Source organism: Rhamphochromis sp. 'chilingali' (genome assembly GCF_963969265.1).
Source record: "Rhamphochromis sp. 'chilingali' genome assembly, chromosome: 13".
Classification (NCBI taxonomy): Eukaryota; Metazoa; Chordata; class Actinopteri; order Cichliformes; family Cichlidae; genus Rhamphochromis; species Rhamphochromis sp. 'chilingali'.
This window is the reverse complement of record NC_137940.1, coordinates 5024386-5045776: the sequence shown is the minus strand read 5'-3', so window position 1 is coordinate 5045776 and position 21391 is coordinate 5024386. Positions and strand designations below refer to the sequence as shown.

General features: G+C 37.8%; 2 protein-coding genes across 2 annotated transcripts in view; both read left to right on the top strand.

Annotated features, from left to right (window-relative positions):
- Nucleotides 1-21391, top strand: part of lingo2 (leucine rich repeat and Ig domain containing 2) — a 226182-nt gene that overhangs the window by 74139 nt on the left and 130652 nt on the right. Inside the window, exon 3 of the mRNA XM_080901441.1 lies at nt 3155-3260. The gene's annotated coding sequence lies outside the window, so the exon portion shown is untranslated. The remainder of the gene's footprint in view (nt 1-3154; nt 3261-21391) is intronic.
- On the top strand, nt 7030-8877 carry LOC308408345 (general transcription factor II-I repeat domain-containing protein 2B-like; the record flags this gene model as incomplete). The annotated part of the gene is made up of 1 exon (XM_080900543.1): nt 7030-8877. One exon carries the CDS (start codon nt 7030-7032, stop codon nt 8875-8877), a length of 1848 nt encoding a protein of 615 aa, XP_080756669.1.

Below are 21391 nucleotides of genomic sequence, written 5' to 3'. Positions count from 1 at the left end.
CCATACTTTAATTTAGTGTCTAAAATTAAGTGATCTGTGCTGTATGTTAACTTCAACTAATGTATTTGTAATTTACATTGCATTAGTTATTAGAAAAGGTACTCTCTGGATTTTTGAGGTAATGTACATCATTTATGATGCAGTAAAGCAAACAAAACACAAACTAGATGCAGAGTTTGTATTAAACCTCTAAGGAGTTTTCACTATAATCAGCTCTTTAATAGTCCTCAAAAGTAACACTATAAAAAGACAGTTTCAAGTATTAAATTAATCATACATTCTGTAAAAGGAAACTTGTTTTCGTTTGCGTTAATAATATCAAAGAGTTACAACATTTGCCTTGATTTTTGAAGTTGTATGTAGGAAACATAGTATCACAAAAGTGAGTGAGCTGTAGCTACTGTGCATATTATGAAAAAAATAATAATAGGAAAATTTGATATGATTATAGTCAATGCCAGTACATATGTTTAACCATCAAATGTACATTTGGACACAATGTGGAGAGAAGACCAGAAATCTTTGTCACTAGTGTTCTTGTTGTGTGTGCAATGTAATTGAGATTTGCACAATAGTACTATACCTAAAAGCCTCATTTGGCACATTTATGTCATCAGCTCAGTTCAATGTGCAATCTTGGACTTGTCCTTTGTGGCTGCTTACATTAAGAAAAAAATGCGGCTTGAGCTGATTAACAGCGTAACTGATGATAACTGCTCTCGAATCTGGCTGACTTCAGACTTTGAAATCTACAAAATAGAAATTTGAAATAACTCATGCCAGATGAACAAGTGAACCAAGGTGATAAATTCAGCAGGGGAGCAATGATAAACTGGGTAGGTTTAAGGAAACAAGCAAGTGATTGAACGTTTGATTTCGTTCCACTTGTAGCTGTGGGGCTTCACTGGAAGGAAAAGACATCATGCAGCAGCAAAAAGCATATAAATTAAATAGCCATCAATTTATGGTTTGGGAAAGATAGTTTATCATCTTTGAAAAGCAAGCTATTCATTGGCTCTATTATTTACGTAACAAGGACAAAAAGACTGAGGTGAGTTGAGCCTTGTTGACAGTGTGGCCTTTTGTTCCTGGCGAGGACAGTTGCTAGATTGAATTGATCTGACTTTAGAGCCTAACGTTTATCTTGGTCAGTCATATCTGATCTTTGGCTGTCAGGTGGAGATGGGTTCCTTGAAGAAATAAACTGCTTGTAGAGCTAGTGAAGGATCTGCTTTGTCTGTATACTATAGTGGCAGCATATCCAAATCAGCCAAAAGTGTATGTTTCTCGAATTAGAACAATTTTAGATAATAAAATAATTAAACCTGTAGAAAAAAGTATTTATCCCCATGTTACATGCCATTAGACTAATATGATAAATAATAAACGAGGAACTTAAAAAGATATTTATTTAGAGCTGTTTAAGTTCAAATTATTAATATTGCACCAAAGTCGAATAGAAAACACTCCATTACTTTCCTCCAGTCATATTTTCCATGGATAATTTCCCATTAGTTCACTTCTCTCCAAGAACTTCCCCACAAATACATCAAACAAACAAATGGGGAGAAAAAAAACAATTACAACAACAATTTAAAAAACAAAACAAAACATAAAAACAACTTTCACTTCTGCTGGCACAGTTTCGGTTCAGTACAGTCACTCCACTTTGAAAGCTGTGAGCTGATCCTTTTGACCGTGTCTTTTGCTACCTGGGCCATTTCTAAACCAGAGATCATAATCCTCGAAGGGCCCTCATTAAGTCTTTGCTCCAATTAAGCCACACACATTTCGCCACAGCACAATTGCTTTGTACCACAGCACACAAATCCTTCAACAGTGGATTAGGCTGTTCAGTGGGTGGGATGAAAATAGCACTGCTGGTATGTCAGTGGAAGAGGTGAGCACTCCTTAAGTGTCAGCAGCCAAGGGAACTATGTTAGAGGTAATATTAACCTAAAAACTTCGTCATAATAGATATGGCCTATTTAGATATCTCAAATGTGGCTTAGCAAGTGGAATCACTAAGCAAGTGCTGCTGAACTCGAATGGTATGTGATTTCCACCTAGCATCAAGGTCATTGAGCCCTAAATGTTTTATCTTTCACTGTTTCATAATCTGTTATTATCCAGTGGATGCATTAATGAACATGGTTAGATATATTGTTTTCACTTCTTAACCGCTTCATATTGTACATTTCTTCCATTTAATAAAGAAAAAAGAGTGATTGTCAGCAAGATATTTCCCCTTCGTTATACTAGTTCAGTCTTTAGCACTGGAACTGCCAAGGGGGTAATTTTGACCATGTTGGCATTTTAGAATTTCTGTGGCTCTGTTAGATCAAAATGCCATAAAATCATATTTCCTCAATTTTCCTAAAAGGGTATTATTCATCAAATATTTAATTTCATGGTATGAGATCAAAACATTAACCATTTCTACCTAGAACCACTGAGGAGGTCATTTTGACCCCATAGAAATTAAGCTAAAACCACTACTGCAACTCTGGGTTGCCTAGCAACATGATTATCAACTATAGTTTGTCAACTATAGTTTTACATATTATATTGGCCATTAAAAAACATGACTAATTTTGGAGTATTATCATTAACTAAGCTTGCTGCTTTCAGCCATTCATGACCAATGAAGCAATGACAACTGCAGATTAAATAGACAGTACAGAAAATAGTAAATATTTGGCTCCCTGCCTTTCTGTGAAATAGAGTGACAAAAAGTCAGCTCTTCTAGTGTGGAGTTATCTTAAAACTGTTGCTGATGTGCATTTTAACATTGTACAGTCAAGTAAGGCACATTCACTATCTGAGGCTGCAAAACTGAATTGCATGCGCTCTGCAAATGCTACTCACTTGTCTTCTCCAGCTGAAATGATGGCGTAATGAGGCATTCTTTGGCAGCTGTTTAGGAAGAAAAAAGATCAAGTTGACCAGGCAAGGAGAAAGATATTGTGCGTATGTCATACTAGTCTTTTCTTGGCTACCATGCGGGTGTGGTAGCTAATGTACTTCCTTGGAGTGACGTTTCTTCAAGTGTGTTTATCCTGGATCGCTGGGCATTTGTGGATGCTGACTCGTTGAAGTCGTGAGCTCTTTCACCATGTCTGCTCTGATTTGTGTTTCTTTTGTTTTATTTCAGACCCTGGAGTAAGTGACCCGTGCATAGAGTCACACTACACGTTTTCCACTGGGTTTCTGTGCTTCTACAACAGCTTATGGACATTTGATATTGGGAAGCTAACAAGGTATGTCACTATAAATCCATGTCTTTCTGTAATTGTGAATTTTGATATAAAAAAAACATTTTTATTTTATAATATAATATGTAATATAATATTTTATAATATATCACAGATAATTAACATGTTTGCTATCCCCAGCTTACACTTAAAATCAATTTTCAGCAGCTTTCACGGTGCATGTGTGGTTTTAGTTACATTTGAACAACAAATTGATGACGATCAGCACTGATCTATGTGAGATTGATCTGACTCTGCACCACCATTATTTAACGGTCCTTAAAATGCGAGGGATTGCTTCTCCCTGAGATTCCATTTTTTATTTATAAATATAGAATAGTGGACATAATAGTTTTAATTTGCCTCACCAAATGTGTTTGCAGTCATGGTAACCCACTGCCATTACATAAGACGTTAAAAGGAAAGGAAATCATCATTGCTAAGTAGTTTTACATAATTTAAAGAATTGCATTTGCATTAGTGGAATTGATTGGAAAATTTCAGTTTCCTTTACAAGCATTTTGTACTGGTATTGGTTATTTAACTTAATTTAAGATTTAAGCCAAACAGGATTCTAGATTTGAATCCAAAATGATGAGATAGTCCAGTTTATGGAAATGCCTGTGTACTTTCAACACAAGACTTACCTCAATAAGTATATGGTATATATAGTATATGGTCAAGATATAAAATATGACATATTAATAATACTGCTTCTGCAGGGAATGACTCTGTGGGTATCCACCACATCTAGCAGTCTGCATAGCCTCAAATGCAAGTGCTGTATGATTCTGATCAGACCCAGTGTATTTTTTTTTTTTTTTTGGGGGGGGGGGGGGGGGGGGAGGGGCGGTTACCATTTGTCTTTGATGTCACTTTTTCAATAGATGCACTAAGAAAAAAAATGGAACTGGTTGGAAATCAATGTGAAGGGGAAGGACTGTGCTGAACGACGTGAGGAAAGAAAATATGTCCCTCCGTACTCCCTTGCAGCCGTGAGGCATAACACAATTAGACTTTAGATTGTTTTTTCCTCCTTCTGCCCGTCTGATTTCTGCTCTTGCCAGACTATTCTCTTTCATCTGCTTTATTCCTCTGTATTGTCATAATGTAGCAGACCCTGAGTGCTCTCACAGATCACTGGTACAGCTTATCAGTGAAGTGGTTCTGCTTCAAATTGGGTCCCTTAATTTAGTCTTTCTGCATTCATTCTCAGTATTAGACTTTCAGGCAGAAAAAAGATGGTAGTGGCAAAGAGGTAAGATAAACATACTTTAGGCAGAACAATCTAGAATACTACATGAAAATCTCATGCAGAGTTCGGGAACTAAGGCAATAAAGAACGGTGTGTTTACAGTTCTGAACACTGAATAAGCTGTTTGCTTTTGGAAACAATTGTTGAGATCACCTATTCAGATCTATATGTTTGAGAGATAAGTCAAGGGAAAGGCTTACATCAGGTAAGAGATTAAAGTGCTGTATTTTCTTCCTACAATATCTGCTACTTACATATTAGTGTAAAAAAATAAACTGGTTATTAGCCCTTTTTTTCTTTTTTGGATATTTTTCATTTATTACATGCATATGTAAATATATATTTGGTTTACAATATTACAATTGTACAAGTGTTCATGTGCCTCTCCAAATATATACAATATAAATTTATACACCAGTTAAGAGTCCACATTGGATTTAGTATTAAACTTGAGCATAACATATTTAGAATCCTTTCTTTGCAATTCCTTCTAGTACAATATCCTCAGTAAATTCTAGTAGGACAAAGCGCAGGAAACATCCACATATACATTTGTATACATCTTAAGAAAATAATGTGTTTGTCAATCTTGGTAATCCTGCTAAAATTATGTAGGGTAGAGATTTAAACATAATATACAGTGGGGCAAAAAAGTATTTAGTCAGCCACCGATTGTGCAAGTTCCCCCACCTAAAATGATGACAGAGGTCAGTAATTTGCACCAGAGGTACACTTCAACTGTGAGAGACAGAATGTGAAAAAAAAATCCATGAATCCACATGGTAGGATTTGTAAAGAATTTATTCGTAAATCAGGGTGGAAAATAAGTATTTGGTCAATAACAAAAATACAACTCAATACTTTGTAACATAACCTTTGTTGGCAATAACAGAGGTCAAACGTTTACTATAGGTCTTTACCAGGTTTGCACACACAGTAGCTGGTATTTTGGCCCATTCCTCCATGCAGATCTTCTCGAGAGCAGTGATGTTTTGGGGCTGTCGCCGAGCAACACGGACTTTCAACTCCCGCCACAGATTTTCTATGGGGTTGAGGTCTGGAGACTGGCTAGGCCACTCCAGGACTTTCAAATGCTTCTTACGGAGCCACTCCTTTGTTGCCCGTGCGGTGTGTTTTGGATCATTGTCATGTTGGAAGACCCAGCCTCGTTTCATCTTCAAAGTTCTCACTGATGGAAGGAGGTTTTGGCTCAAAATCTCACGATACATGGCCCCATTCATTCTGTCCTTAACACGGATCAGTCGTCCTGTCCCCTTGGCAGAAAAACAGCCCCATAGCATGATGTTTCCACCCCCATGCTTCACAGTAGGTATGGTGTTCTTGGGATGCAACTCAGTATTCTTCTTCCTCCAAACACGACGAGTTGAGTTTATACCAAAGAGTTCTACTTTGGTTTCATCTGACCACATGACATTCTCCCAATCCTCTGCTGTATCATCCATGTGCTCTCTGGCAAACTTCAGACGGGCCTGGACATGCACTGGCTTCAGCAGCGGAACACGTCTGGCACTGCGGGATTTGATTCCCTGCCGTTGTAGTGTGTTACTGATGGTGACCTTTGTTACTTTGGTCCCAGCTCTCTGCAGGTCATTCACCAGGTCCCCCCGTGTGGTTCTGGGATCTTTGCTCACCGTTCTCATGATCATTTTGACCCCACGGGATGAGATCTTGCGTGGAGCCCCAGATCGAGGGAGATTATCAGTGGTCTTGTATGTCTTCCATTTTCTGATGATTGCTCCCACAGTTGATTTTTTCACACCAAGCTGCTTGCCTATTGTAGATTCACTCTTCCCAGTCTGGTGCAGGTCTACAATACTTTTCCTGGTGTCCTTCGAAAGCTCTTTGGTCTTGGCCATGGCGGAGTTTGGAGTCTGACTGTTTGAGGCTGTGGACAGGTGTGTTTTATACAGATGATGAGTTCAAACAGGTGCCATTCATACAGGTAACGAGTGGGGGACAGAAAAGCTTCTTACAGAAGACGTTACAGGTCTGTGAGAGCCAGAGATTTTCCTTGTTTGAGGTGACCAAATACTTATTTTCCACCCTAATTTACGAATAAATTCTTTACAAATCCTACCATGTGGATTCATGGATTTTTTTTTCACATTCTGTCTCTCACAGTTGAAGTGTACCTCTGGTGCAAATTACTGACCTCTGTCATCATTTTAAGTGGGGGAACTTGCACAATCGGTGGCTGACTAAATACTTTTTTGCCCCACTGTAGACACTCAGACAGTAATATAGAATAATATCGCCCGCGGGCCTGTTCTAAAAATAGCTCACCATAACAACTTACCAGTAAGCTGCATCTATTTTTATTTTTTCTTGCTATTTTTTTTTATCACAATTGCATTGGCGTTAATTTGTTAGAGATAATATATAAAAAAAATGTTTATTATTAAATATTAGATCATGATCTAATATTTAGTGCTAGCTGGTCTCCACGGAAACAGTTGCCGTGAAGACCAGCAAAGGCAAAGGTGAGGAGATGAGGAAAACATGGCGGAAAAAAGGAAGAAAACATATAATTTTCACAGTGAATGGGAGGAAGAGTTCTTTTTTACCACTGTGAAAGATTCATGCGTGTGTCTCATTTGCGGGGCAACTGTGGCAACGGCAAAGCGGCACAACGTGGAGAGACATTTCCGAACGTGTCACACAAGCTACCATGCTAACTACCCAAAGGGCAGCACACTGCGAGCGGAAAAGGCCCGCGAATTAAAGGCAGGTTTGAGCAAACAGCAGTCTTTTTTCACGAGACCGGTGAAAAACTCTCAAAAAGCAACCGAAGCCTCATTTAGAGCTACACATTTCATGATTAAGAAAAAGAAGGCATTTTTAGACGGGGAGTATTTCAAAGAAGCAATGATGATAATTGCAAAAACTGTGCTTAAAGACGAGAAATATGGAAACGATGTAATCTCCACTCTCTCTGATGTCCAGCTGGGGGCAACTACAATTGTTAGAAGAGTGTCGGCTATGTCCGGGAACTTGGCCGATCAGTTGGATCAGGATCTGGCAAAGTGCAGTTGGTTTAGCATCCAGTGTGACGAGTCCGTCGACAGCAGCAGTACAGCACAGCTGATGGTCTTTATCCGGATGGTATTTGATGGTTTTTCCACAAAAGAAGAACTTCTGACACTACTGCTGCTAAAGACAACAACGAAGGGAGTTGACATCTATAACGCGGTGAAGGAGTTTTTCGCGAAGAAAAAGGTACCGTTGGAAAAGCTGGTATCAGTGACTACCGACGGGGCTCCTGCTATGATCGGCCGACATACGGGATTCATCGCTCACTGTAAAGGTGACACAGAGTTCCCAAACTTCATGCATTACCACTGCATCATTCACCAGCAGGCGTTATGCGCAAAGGTGATCGGCTTCGAGCACGTCATGACTCCCGTCGTGAAGATCATAAACAGCATCCGCTCCAGAGCTAAACAGCACAGAACATTCAAGGTGCTATTGGAGGAGCTGTCAGCTGAATATGGTGACCTGCTACTACATACGGAAATCCGATGGCTCAGCAGGGGACGGATTTTGCTTCGTTTTTTGTCACTTTTGGGTGAAATCAAGGAGTTCATGCAATCCAAAGGGGAAGACACATCTCTGCTGGAGGACACCGAGTGGACACTTGACCTTGCGTTTTTAACAGACATTACTGGGAAACTGAACCATTTGAACTGTGAGCTGCAAGGCAAAGGTAAGACCGTTGCTGACATGATAAGTGCTTTAAATGGATTTAAAGCCCAGATGAACATTTTCTCTGTGCATTTACAGAGAAAAAAGGTGCTGCACTTTCCCTCTGTGCAGATGGTGCTGAAAGACAATGCTTCTGCATCTGAGACTTTTGACAAAGTTGCAGAAAAGTACACTCAAGTCATAAACCGACTTGGTCAAGAGTTTGAGAACAGGTTTTGTGACCTTGATCAGCTTGAGCCATGTGTCTCATTTGTTTCCAATCCTTTCATGAATGTGGACACAACATGCATTGCTGAGCAACTAAGTTCAATGTTCAGCTTGGATGCTGGACAGGTGGAAATCGAAATTGTAACATTGCAAAATGATGTCCACCTCAAAGCCTATCTGGGTGCACCAAACTTTTGGTGCCTTGTTGACACAGAAAAGTACAGTGGTGTGTGCACAGCAGCTATGAAGGTTGCCAGCCTGTTTGGTTCAACCTATCTTTGTGAATCAGCCTTTTCTGACATGAACTTCATCAAGAACAAACACAGAACACGCCTCTCCGATGCACATCTGCAAGACTCACTCAGAGTTGCAGTGTCAAGTTATACCCCAGATTACAACACACTGGTGAACAGCATGCAATGCCAGGTTTCCCACTAACAGACAAAGAAAGCCATATTAGATGTTCTCAGTGGCAACATTACAGTGTCATGTCAAAGTTGAATTTAATTATTGAAAAACAAATGTGTTTGTTAAGTGTAACATGTGACAATTTGCTTTAAAATGCTGCCAATTTGGTGAAAAGTTCTGTAAAATTTGAAAGTTGATTTTTTGTATGTTACATACATACAAAAATAATGTATGTAACAGTGCATGATTTGTTAAAATTTGTTAGTGGTAAGTGAAAATGTTGTAGAAGTGATCACTTCAAAATGTAAATACTTGCAGAGATATATAGAAATAAAGCGTTGCATATTGATATTTATGTTTCCTACCTTGTTTCCTAATTGCATTCTTTATAATTATGGTGAAAAATAATTAACATAATTAGTGTCCGTACATAGATGAATATCATTAATTATTAATGATAACACATAATTAAGTTAAACTGAGGAAATTTGTTATTTGAGAAGTGTGTGTCAAACTGGTAGCCCTTCACATTAATCGGTACCCAAGAAGTAGCTCTCACTTTCAAAAAGGTTGGTGACCCCTGATATAGATCATATAAATTTACCACAGGTTTAAATGTAACACTAAATGTTACATCCAATTTCAGTTAAGTATTTAAGTGAAATTGTCATACTGTGTGGTTGCAGCTGTGAAGTGAGTTCAATGGATTGGCTTGTAATTTTTCCTGGGATTAATGAGTATGTTTACCCACTGGCTACCACACAGAAATGCTCGATTCTCTGACTTGTCAGATTTTGATGTTTTAACATTCCTAGTGCAGCTGTCTCTAAATTTACACATGAAATAGTTTTTAGGCATTACTCATGGATATGAGAGATAAAACAATATTCATCTGTGGCTACACTTTACTAGAATGAACTTAAAGGCATGATTAAGCCATTAAGGCCACATCTGCCAGCCTATTTTTTTTTTAATTTGCACAGAACTCTGTTGTATATTGCTACAGTGGATGTGACATTTTAATTAAGCAAAGGCTGTAAAAATTATTACCGTGAGGTTGCAGAGAGCTACTGCTCTCATCATTGTAGAGACTAGTTGCCATTCAGTCTACCTTTGACAAACTAGAGCACCCGGAAAATTATCATAACAGGAATAGAAAAGGAAGGTGGTGTAAAATGAAATGCATCAGGGTTTTTTTTCTCCATAAAGCAGTATTACTCTATAGTGTGTACTACATGTGCTAGATAGCTGAGCTTGTACATCAGTGCAATACATTGGCATTAGAATACATTTCAATATATTTCAAAACTTTCTTTTTGCCTTTTTAGTACTGCCTTTAGAATAAACAAGAACACTTAATTTGACACACAAAATGCCAACTTAAAAGACTTAAACACATCATAATAGTTTCTATATTATCTGTGTTTATGAATGCGTGGATGTGAATCTTTTTTTTCTTTGCTTTGCATGAGTAATAATTTATTTATTGCATGAGCAAACCATACCTAATGAAGAATGAAGTCATCTAGGATCAATCTAACATTTGTAACCCAACATGATTTCCCAACAAAAGAATACGAGGAAAATCAGCCTGTTTAATTTTACATAAACACTAAGGACATGTAGATTCCATAGGGTATGGTTTTAAACATAGTAGACATACATGGTAGCACTTTATAATAATGTCACATTATTAGGCACTAGTAAGGTGTTAGCAAGTGCTTAATTCATCATTTATATATCATTACTAATTGTTAGTATGTCATTTGTAAATACAGATATGTTTATCATTCAGTTACTGTTATACCATGTACAGCTATCACTGCTGTAACTACTACTACATCACTGTAGTAGCAGTAATATATATATTTATATTGATAATATATTAATAATTTCTATCTCTTCAGCATCTTGTGTCTGTGGTAAAACTGTTCAAAAGACGATGTGTCCATGTATGCAGAGCCACTCTTAAACACATATACTGTAGTGTAAATGTGTAACAGAGGAGTTTTCAAATCACAACATTGTGGAGACATTCCACTGTAACTCATGTAACCTCATGCTAAGTTTACAGTCAGTGAGCATGTCCATAGAAGGTGCCGTAGCTTTAGAAATATGAATTTGTAAAGAACCTGGAACATATTTACAGTTTGATTTTTAGTTGTGGAAATTGGATGAATGTTTTGTTCATGTTTATAGGGCTATACATCTGGACAAGGAACTGCTTCAGTTAACAGGATAACTCTGTACAGCTTCTGCAGTCACTGCTACCTTAGTACATGACATGACATCATAATGACACATTATCAGAATGCCATTGTAATGGTACAGATTTTCTCTGACATTTAATAGAATTTCATGAATTGGTTTGATTAAAGGGGGGGGGGGGGGGGGGTGCTAGAGTGATGGATTTTGCAAAACATTCTCTATACACCCTTGTCAAAACACAGTTTGACTGGTATGGTGAGTGGGATGTGGCAGACAAACAAAGGAGGGTGAGGACTATCTCAAACGGTGATGTGTCAGTGGAGTTGTCTGTTCTGACTAATGTTACAAAGCAAAAGCAGTGAAACACAGTCAGCACTGTGGACAGCTCTGCTCTGTATTGTTTTCTGTTCAGGACCTTGGACAGTTCCCCTGAGATCTAAACACAGTCACAGAGAGAGTTCATTCACAGTCTATCTGCTGGACAGAGACCTTTGTACTTTCTTTTTCATTCAAAAAGTAGCAAATGAACTAATCTGAGGCTTCTCAGTTACCCATTAATCCCTATTACCCAGTGATCATAGAGTCAATGAGCAAACTTTTTGTTTAACTGTGTGATAATCACCTAAAGTAAGCTGTTCCAGAGCCTATAAATTCCTGGTTGGCGGCCAACCAGTTGCCTCGAGATATATTTCAGTAGTAGCAGAAGTGTTCCATTTAAATAAAACTGATCAGTACTTTAATGATCTGTAGATTTCGTTAATTATTAGGAGCTCTGTCTGCAAGGTATCTTATTAAAACCTGTTTTTGAGTCTAGCTTACATTTCAATTGGATGTCTTTAGGCTATAATTAAAAAAAACATACTAGAATGAAAAGCATTGTCTTTTGATAGGATGTTTAATATTTTGCATAAGTACACTCAGTTCGTACAGAAGGAGCATTTATTGTGAACCATACAAATAAATGATCACAAAAATAAATAAGCAAACACACAAACAAAAAGGGTAAAGATGGAAAAGAAGAAGCATCCCAACAGTGGCAGATTCAGCATAAACCACTGCTTTCATATTTCATTAGTGCAACTCCGACTACCATTGGGTTGACATCATGAATCAAAAATCTTTTTATAGCCTCAGTGTGACAGCACATCTGGAACTATCTGTGTACATGTGACTGCTTTTTTGTTAGAAATTATACCTCTACAGTTCCTTGATTGGACAATTCAGTGAAAGAACACACAACAAGCAGTTAAACCGAATACTTAATGAACCTATGTTTGTGTTCCAGTATTGTGTGGTTTAAGGGTTTTGAGTTTTTGTATGTATGTGAAATATCAGTATTTATACACTTAAAATGATAAGTATATAAAACATTACTTTCAAACAGTGTATTTATGAACAGCTAAAGCTGATCGGCAGACTACCATTAAATAAGTGAATTTTTCATGTACTGCAGCCTGACATTCCTTCCAGAGATGGCACAGAGATACTTGCTTAGTAATAAGAAAATAATGCCATCCCATTGCCTGCTTACACCTTCAACACATTCCTTTTTTTCCCTTTTTAGCATCACTACTGATGTAAATAACATTGCAGTCAGCATCTAGGTAGTGCTATGGAAAAGGAACACGTGTAAATGGAGTAACACTTTTTTTAGGTGGTAAAAAGTCTCCAGATATGACCAGACATACAGAATGTGTCAGCTAGGTAGTACAGTTCCCAGGAAGAGACAAAACCGTCGAGGAACACTGATCAATACTGTAAGATATAATGAAGGCAGGGCAGGAGCAGAGGATGAGAGATTATTTCAAATGTAAGGGCTGTTCAGCAAGTGAAGTTCTATAAATTGGAAATGTCCTATGAAAGTTTTTAGCTCATATATTGGACCAATATATGATGTTTTGCTGAATTATGTTTTTGTGAGACGTCTTGAGTTATCAAGGACAGTAGACATAAATTTATATTTTAGGCCCGGCTGGTGATTAGATTCACTCATCAAGTCTAACTTTTATAGTGTCTGGGGGGGGGGGATCAGTCATGATAGTTCATTAAAGATCTACTTACATCTTGTTGGATTCAGTTGGCTAAATCTTCAAAGAGCAGCAGCACAGGTCAGCTCATCACAGCTTGTGATAATCTGACCTGTAGAAAAATCTACTGGAGCTCACAAAACAAGTTACCATGTGACTTTCCTCTAATTCATTCTTTTCCCTACATTGCACATCTACACCCGATCTTAAGATTTCCCCACTATCTTCCAAATCCCGCTTTAACCCCTGGTTATAAAAACTGTCCAATAGCAGAGTTTGAATGACAGCACAAGGTCTTCATGTCAAAGTAATTTTTCTTTCACTACAGCGCTGCATGTTTTTCCTTCCCTTGTCTGTAAATCAACACCATTATCATTTTTCTCACAGTCAGAGCCTTACCTTGAGTCTGCTGAATCATGCTGTGTACACTGTGAAAGACTGGGGACTGCATGCATTACATGAAAAATTTCTCTGGGAGAAAAGTTCAAGAGACAAATTTTGAGGTTTTTCAAACCCTGACAATACATGTCCTATGGGGGGAAAAGTATGAAGTTTCAAACATAAATACATTTCACATTTTCTCCAACACTCAGGAATAAATTTGAGAGAACACCTTGTTCTGCTATTCTGTTATGGCTTGTTCTTGTGAGTAAATACAATTCACTCTGTGATGTGGATTACTGAAAATGCATGAACACTTTTCTTTTCCAGGATTTCTACAAGAAAACACCTGGGTAATTTACCTCATTTTCACTTTTTATTATTTTCTGTGGAAAGTTTATAGATGTCATAAGCCCTTTCTGTCATGTAAAAAAAAAAATCACACTGACAGTAAACACTATTTAGATGTCAAAAATTAGATGTCTTAATCATCAGCTAATTTTGTGCAAACTTGCTCTTTTTGTTTTTGTATGTGTGAAGAAAGGAGTTCTAAAGAACATAAGTGCTTTGTTATTGTTGTGTTAATTGCAGCATTATCATTACATCCATGCACAAAATTATCTATTAATTTTAGTCAAGCAAGTATATGTATTTGAATTGATTTTTGAAAAAAAGAGACCCTTTCAAATTTTAATTTGTCAGTTTTAAAAGTTAATATTTGTTGCATGTAGTCCTGAGTTTAACTTGTCCATAAATATCAGGATCAGTGGTTGTAGAAATGTTGCAATATTTAGTTTCGTCCTTGTAACATTAGAATTTCAGTGGATAACCTCTGTCATTCTCCGAGACTTGTTATAAAGAGATTTTGTGTGTAGAAATTCCCTCTTTACACATGTTCATAGATCCAGAAGATGATGGAATTGAGTTCCCATATTGATTTGACTATAATAATGCAAGGCAAACCCTTACTACCAGTTCCAGCATCACCCTCTTCTGTCCTGTTCATTTTCACATCTGTCATGGCTTTTTTTGTGCATAATGTGTGATTCATATGTGGTTTTTCTATATCTGTGTTTTGCTGGGGTTGTTTTCATGAATTTCAGAATACCAGATGGTCCACAAATTTAGGCTCCTGTTACCTTGTTTCTTTTTTCATTCATGCTTCTAAATGATTAATTATTCTCCACTATTGGCATTCTATGCAATAGGTGCCAATAGGTTTGGCATTGCAGCTGGAGATTAAAAGTAATTACAGCAGTAGCTTGGCCCATTATTATTTATAAAATTTATATTGGAAACTTTGGCTGTGTTGTATTAGATTCCAGAACAACTGACTAAGAAATTTTTTTTTTTTATGCCATTGTCAGTTTTGTTGAGAGTGGCACTGACACAAGTATCACTGTTCATTCAGATTGTTCAAGATCAAAAGTACATTACAGTAACTGTAGTATTAGACAGTATTTCATCACATATATTAGGTCATCAACCTAGGTTTTACCACTCACTTCAGACTTTGGATCTGAGGTAGGAAAAATGTTTCAGCTGCTTTTTGCATGTTACAGGCCATTTAACTATCTTCCTCAGTATCACAATGTTCAGAAAGAACATCAGTGAATTTTTTTGTGGCTTTAAACTGCAAATGCATTTTATTTGCCAAATGTTGTTATGATTTTTCGGGCTGGTCCCATCCTAACAGTGTATTCAGCCAAGGCACCTGTGCTGGAAGACCACATAATATGAACCTAACCCTATTAATTGCATGTGTTTGCACTATGTGACGAAGCTGGAGTACCTGGTCATAACCCACACAAATATGGCGCCTATTCAAGATGGTTGCTCAGGCCAGTGGACAAATGAGTATCATGTTTTTAAAATTAATTAATTATTAATTTAATAATTATTTTTTTAAAACCATGATAAGAAATAAATAAATACTCACTCAGTTCTCATTGTGACTCTTTGAGCTCCCCTTTAGCGAGAGCTTATATCTTTAACTGTCTGCTCAATAACTCAGTTCCACTCTTATCTCAGCCACAAGGAAGAGATTTAGTGTGAGGTGGGAGACCATTCTCTTAGATGCTGTAGGATGTATCTCACAGCCCAGTCTGTAAAGAAATACAGAGGAGCCCATCAATGATGTCTTTGAAAGATTACCATGAAGATAGTTAATAACATTGCACAGCATGTCACAACGGATGGTTTATTGATGGATGCTAGAGAGGCATTTTGAAAACAACATGGTGGTGAGCAGTTGTTTTACAAATAGGACTGCATGGAGAGCATCTAAATGGAAGAGATGGGTCTATTTGGGATATTGATTTTCTTCATATTTTTACTATAAACGTCTGGTTTAGGCAATCACTGAAATAAAAAAGAATACAGGATCATATACTATTTCTGATATAAAATTCCCATAGGAGAGAGACTATTTCAGTAAGTACTGATGGAAATTATTGTTGTCCAATATTGTGTCCAGTGCTGGCCAAAGGGAAAGGTACGATTGTAGCAAGATCTGACAATATTTGTGTGCTTCTAATGGAAATGATTCTGCATCAACCATTGGTAAGGGGTGCAGGAAAGGTGTCTGTAAGGTGTTATAGGTGTTACTTCATACTATATTTAAAGGCATCTTTAAAGTAGGCTTCAGTCAGTTCCTTAAATAAACCCATGATGCAGTAGATTCCACAATCTAGTTGAATGCTTTCCCGCACTGCTGTCGATTGTTGATCTGATTTTGAGCTGTGTGACACTTTGTTGATTTTATCATGGCGTTACCTCTTTTTTTGTCTTGTGATTAGATCATCACATCTTCTGTGTTAGTGAGCACTGCAGTTGACCTGTTACTTTCCAGATTTGACTTTGTGGAACGGAATAGAAAGGATACTAGATTTTTCATCATACTTTTCATTGTCTCAAAAACAGACATTTCAGGTCCCATGATTACTTCTCTCATGAGAAAACAAAGCGCCACTTTGGTGACGGGACACAAGAGTGTGATTATGTGCTCTTGGGGTGCAAAGGGACATGTTTATACTAATACATTCTGACACGAGATATGTTTGCACCAATTTTTCTCACTTCTTCCTTCATTTGAAGTTTTTCTGTGCCTCACCCTGTTCTCAATTTATTCTGCCATTTCCTTATTTATTTTCCTCAATTTCTCCGTACTTATATGTCTGGAATTTGTATGAGACACATTATTTGCATTAGTGGCTGTGCAGAATAAAAAATGAATCCTATTTTCTGGCTGGTCTGCCTCACCCTTGTTTGTTCCCTGCCCTTTATTTCTTTTGTTTCCTATTTTGACATTATTTGGCCAACTTGTTTGTTGTCATACCCAGTTTGTTCGACTTTGTGTTTGTCTGCCTTTGTATTTGTCTTCATGTTTACAGAGAGAGAAGATGTATTTGTTCTCTTGTGTTTGCTTTTACTGTTTAGTGAGGAGGTTTGCTGCTGCACTTGTAGAGACCAAACCAGAGAGAGGAGCTGTGTCTTTCTCAAAATGTTCCCATCTCCTGTTATACATGGAATTCCACTGAGAGGAAAGTGTTTCTGAATAAATATATGTGCTCATCTAGAGAAGGTATTCAGAGAAATAGCAAAATACATGCAGTCTAATATAACCCAATACAACAGTTCTGTATTAAATACTAGTGTTGTTTTATGTACTTCATAGTGTTAAAAGTAAAGGGAATAATAAAGTATAATAATAATAATAATAATAGTAATAATAAAGTCTATTTTGAGGAAATTTGTCAGTAGACTGCAGTGTGATATTAAATCACTAGAATATGCTACAATACCAATATGTTACACTTTTAGCAGTTCTTCGTGAACATCATACTTAATACAAGGCAATTGCTGCTGTTATGTAGTTCCACCCACCACAGAAATACTTTAAAATCTTTAATTGTTGGACATTTAACAGTTTTGATTATTTTCTCATTGCTTTAGAAGTGAAATGTTACAAATCCATGGCAGCATATGAATACCATCCAAATACTTCAGTCACTTAACATGTTTAAATAGGTCCAGGTTGATTCTGTGAGAGTCTCCACTCTGTTGCATGCTACAGTCATGACCAAAGGTTTTGGCATTTACAGAAATGGTGTTTGTTTATAATATAGTAAAGAACAACTACAACTGTTTCAAAGACTTTACTGGCAAAAAAGAATCAACGATGGCTGCACGAGTGTCCTCCAAGGTAACCATTGTTAGCCCAGGAAGACAATGATTTTTATACTACAGCACCATCAACGGCGCTGCTGTGGAGAGAGTGAGCAGCTTCCGGTTCCTTGGAGTACATCTGGCTGAGGATCTTACGTGGTCAGTACACACAAACAAAACAGTGAAGAAGGCGCAGCAGCGCCTCTTCTTTCTCAGGAGACTGAAAAGATTCGGCATGAGCCCCCGCATCCTCAGGACCTTCTATCACTGTACCATTGAGAGCATCCTCACTGGATGCATCACCACCTGGTATGGCAACAGCACCGCCTACAACTGCAAAGCTCTCCAGCGAGTAGTGCGGTGCTCTGAACGGATAATTGGAGGTGAGCTTCCCTCCCTCCAAGACATCTACAGGAAGCGCTGCCTGAGGAAAGCGGGGAGGATCATCAAGGACTCCAGTCACCCCAGCCATAAACTGTTCAGACTACTTCCATCAGGAAGGAGGTTCTGCAGCATCCGGTCCCGTACCAGCAGACTGAGAGACAGCTTTTTCCATCAGGCCATCAGACTGCTGAACACGTCATAGACACCTCAGCTTCACTACTGGAACTTCAACATTATGCACTCCACACTGTATATAAATGCCACTTGTTTTGCACATTTTCAACTCTGTATATTTTATATATTTTATTATTATTATTATTATTATTATTATTATTATTATTATTATTATTGTTATTATTATTATTATTATTATTTTTTTTTTTTTTACTATTTAATTTGTAAAAATGTGTATACACACACACACACACACACACACACACGTAGGAAAATATTTAGTATACACATCCAGAAATGCATACACTATTATATATTGTACATATATTTATTAGTTTCAGGTTGGCCATTCTTGTATTTTGCTCGTTTGTGTTGTTGTGTTTGCACATCTCTGTTGCTTGTGGGGCTCGCACACAAGAATTTCACTCGCATGTGCTGTGCCAGTGTGCCTGCACATGTGATGTGACAATAAAAGTGATTTGATTTGATTTAATAAGTCTGCTCTTAAAATTCATTGCAAACGGTGGTGTGACTTGAGCTGTTTTGTATTCACTCACACTTTCCGCTGTGCTAATGAAGTGATACAGAAATTCTATTAGCTGATCATTTAACATCAGGGCCAAAATGCAGTTAACTTTATCACAAAGACACAATATTAACTTTTAAATGGATGGAGCTCTTTGGAATTCATGAATATGCTTCAGGTCGTTCTGCACAGTAATTTAAAAATATTGAAGCAGCAGAAAAATTGAAGTTTGTGAAAACACAGTTTTGGTCATAACTCTGCCTGTGTATGTATGGAGAATACTTGACAGAGTGCATGACTGCATCTTCAAAGCATGCCAGCTTGATTGGTTGCACCCTGTTCTTGTCCTATAATGGAATCATTGCTTATATGATCTGATGACAAAGAGGCAGTTGAACTGATACCTAACCATCCCCAACTCATAAGAATAGAACTGGTTCTGCCTAAAGCCGCTAGCTAACCCACTCATTATTGTTATTGTTAAGCCTAATCTGGGTTGTAAAGTAGTCCCCTTTTCCCTCCCAGTTTAGGCAGAAGTTTGGTGAGGCCAGGTATTTTTTTTTTGTCTCCAGAGCTCCCCACTAGTGGAGAGACTTAACCCTTTAAGACCTACCATAGAACCAAGTCCGCCAGGGCTTATATCATAGTTTTACATGCTGTAGTGCCATTTTTTAGAGCATTTCAAGTTGATATACATCAATACAACCATTATAGCCCAAATTTTAATAATATGTATGCATTAAGTATATAATAATTACATAAATTGCAAAAAAGTGCAATAAACTACAAAAAAATTGAAAATCGTTTTTGCTTTTTTAACATATATTTCTAGTTAGAGAAATTTAAGAGGCTTATCCCTCAAAACTGTAAATACAAAAAAGTTGCACAAAATAGTTTCCCACCACAGGAAATTTAGTTTGAGTGTCTTCATAGTTTTATTTTTGATATACACCAATTTTTATATACTGCAAGAAAAACGAAAATAAATATTATAGTGCAAATTGGCAAAAAGACAGCATATGCATCAAAATAAACTATTTCCAGCAGTGCAATATGAGTCCTAAGCATCCGAGAAATGACACAGAAAGTCATAAAGTCAAACATAACTTTTAAAAACACCATATAGGCTCATGAGGCCCTGATGGTAAAAAACTTCATTTCCGCAAAATGACATCACTTCCGGTTTCGGGCAGGACATGGCGGACATGCGATAGTTCGCCCTGATGGACGTAGGAAGTGTTACGAACAGCTGATCGGATCAGCAAAGCGTGTTTCTGGAATATTATGTTTTTGTTGCTGCAAGTGCTTTTTATGCAGTTTTTGCAAAGCTATATGTGGAAGGAAACTGTGACCTAGGACAAGCTGAAGGCATAAGCTGTAAGTACAACTCCTCCGGTTTCATATGCAAAAAAGATTATTGTGCTAGCTTATGTGGTTGCAGTGCTACCAGGATTTAAAAGTAGTTACGCAAAACAGAGCGTGCCCGCTCCGACCGGCTTTAAAGGGTTAAACAACTTGGAGCAGGGAAGAGCAGTTGAACTGCAAAACTAACTACATAAATATCTTGGAGCTGAACTGTCCTCCTCACTGTCAAATAGATCCAACCAGGGATGAGAGGTCATCATACCAACATCAGGACAGACAGCACAAGGACAACAGCCTACATCAACAGGCAGCAAGGTCTAGGCTACCCCCATCTCTGCAAGATGTCAGCTAAATTGTGGCAGTGGACTGACCCCCTGTTTTGCACTCAGAGCAGGACCTGTGCCATGATCATTCAGCGTCAAGGCAGACATAATACTGAAAAGGGGCCAAAATCCAGGAGATTAGACCATATTTGTCATCTCTTTAGAAAAGCTGCCTTGTTGCCAAAAAAAAAAGAAAGACGAATCACCGTTCTAGTTCAGGAGAACTCTTCACTTGTGGTACTTGCACTGTTGGCTCAGCAAGGGACAGACTTTGGGCATTGCCAGAACCTGTATTGAGGAGGTATGTGGGTTCAGAGGATAAATGCTTATTGCTGGTATTTGCTCCTGTTCCAGGTTTAGAAACAAGACCGTCTTTGGCTTAGCGTTTACAGCTTGTAGGCCTTGACTTGGTTGCCATTTAAATAGGCGGAGTAGTCTGTTTGTTTTTACAGTCACTTATCAGGGTATTAGGCTGCAACATCTCCTCCTGGGGTGTCTTCTAGACAAGCTATGACTACACTGTAACCTTGGTTCTATGTTTGAAAGAGTCTAACTTTCCTGCTTTTTGGCCACTCTGACAGGATTCAGTTAAGCTATATGATACTATATGTAATTTAGTACATCTATGGGGTAGCTTTAGCTAGATAATGTTTGGTGGTGCAATCCCTGGCTGGTCCAGTTTTGGTGCCAAAGTATGGGCAACATAGATCTAGTTTGATGAGTGTAGAATAAAGTGTTTTTGTAAAAGGGTGAATGGGGTATGTTGTATGAAGTGCTGTGATGGTTCAAGCAGAGTAGAAAAGCACTATATACATACAGTTAACCCACGGGGTATAACTAGGCAAGCTAAAGTATCTACATGCTCTGAAAAGCAGTGTGGTCATTCTACGTGAAATGTTGAATATGCGAACAGAGTGGAATCTATTCACTCACCAAACCAAAGCTATAATATAATCAGAGATCACTAAATAAGCCTGGAATGGTGCTTG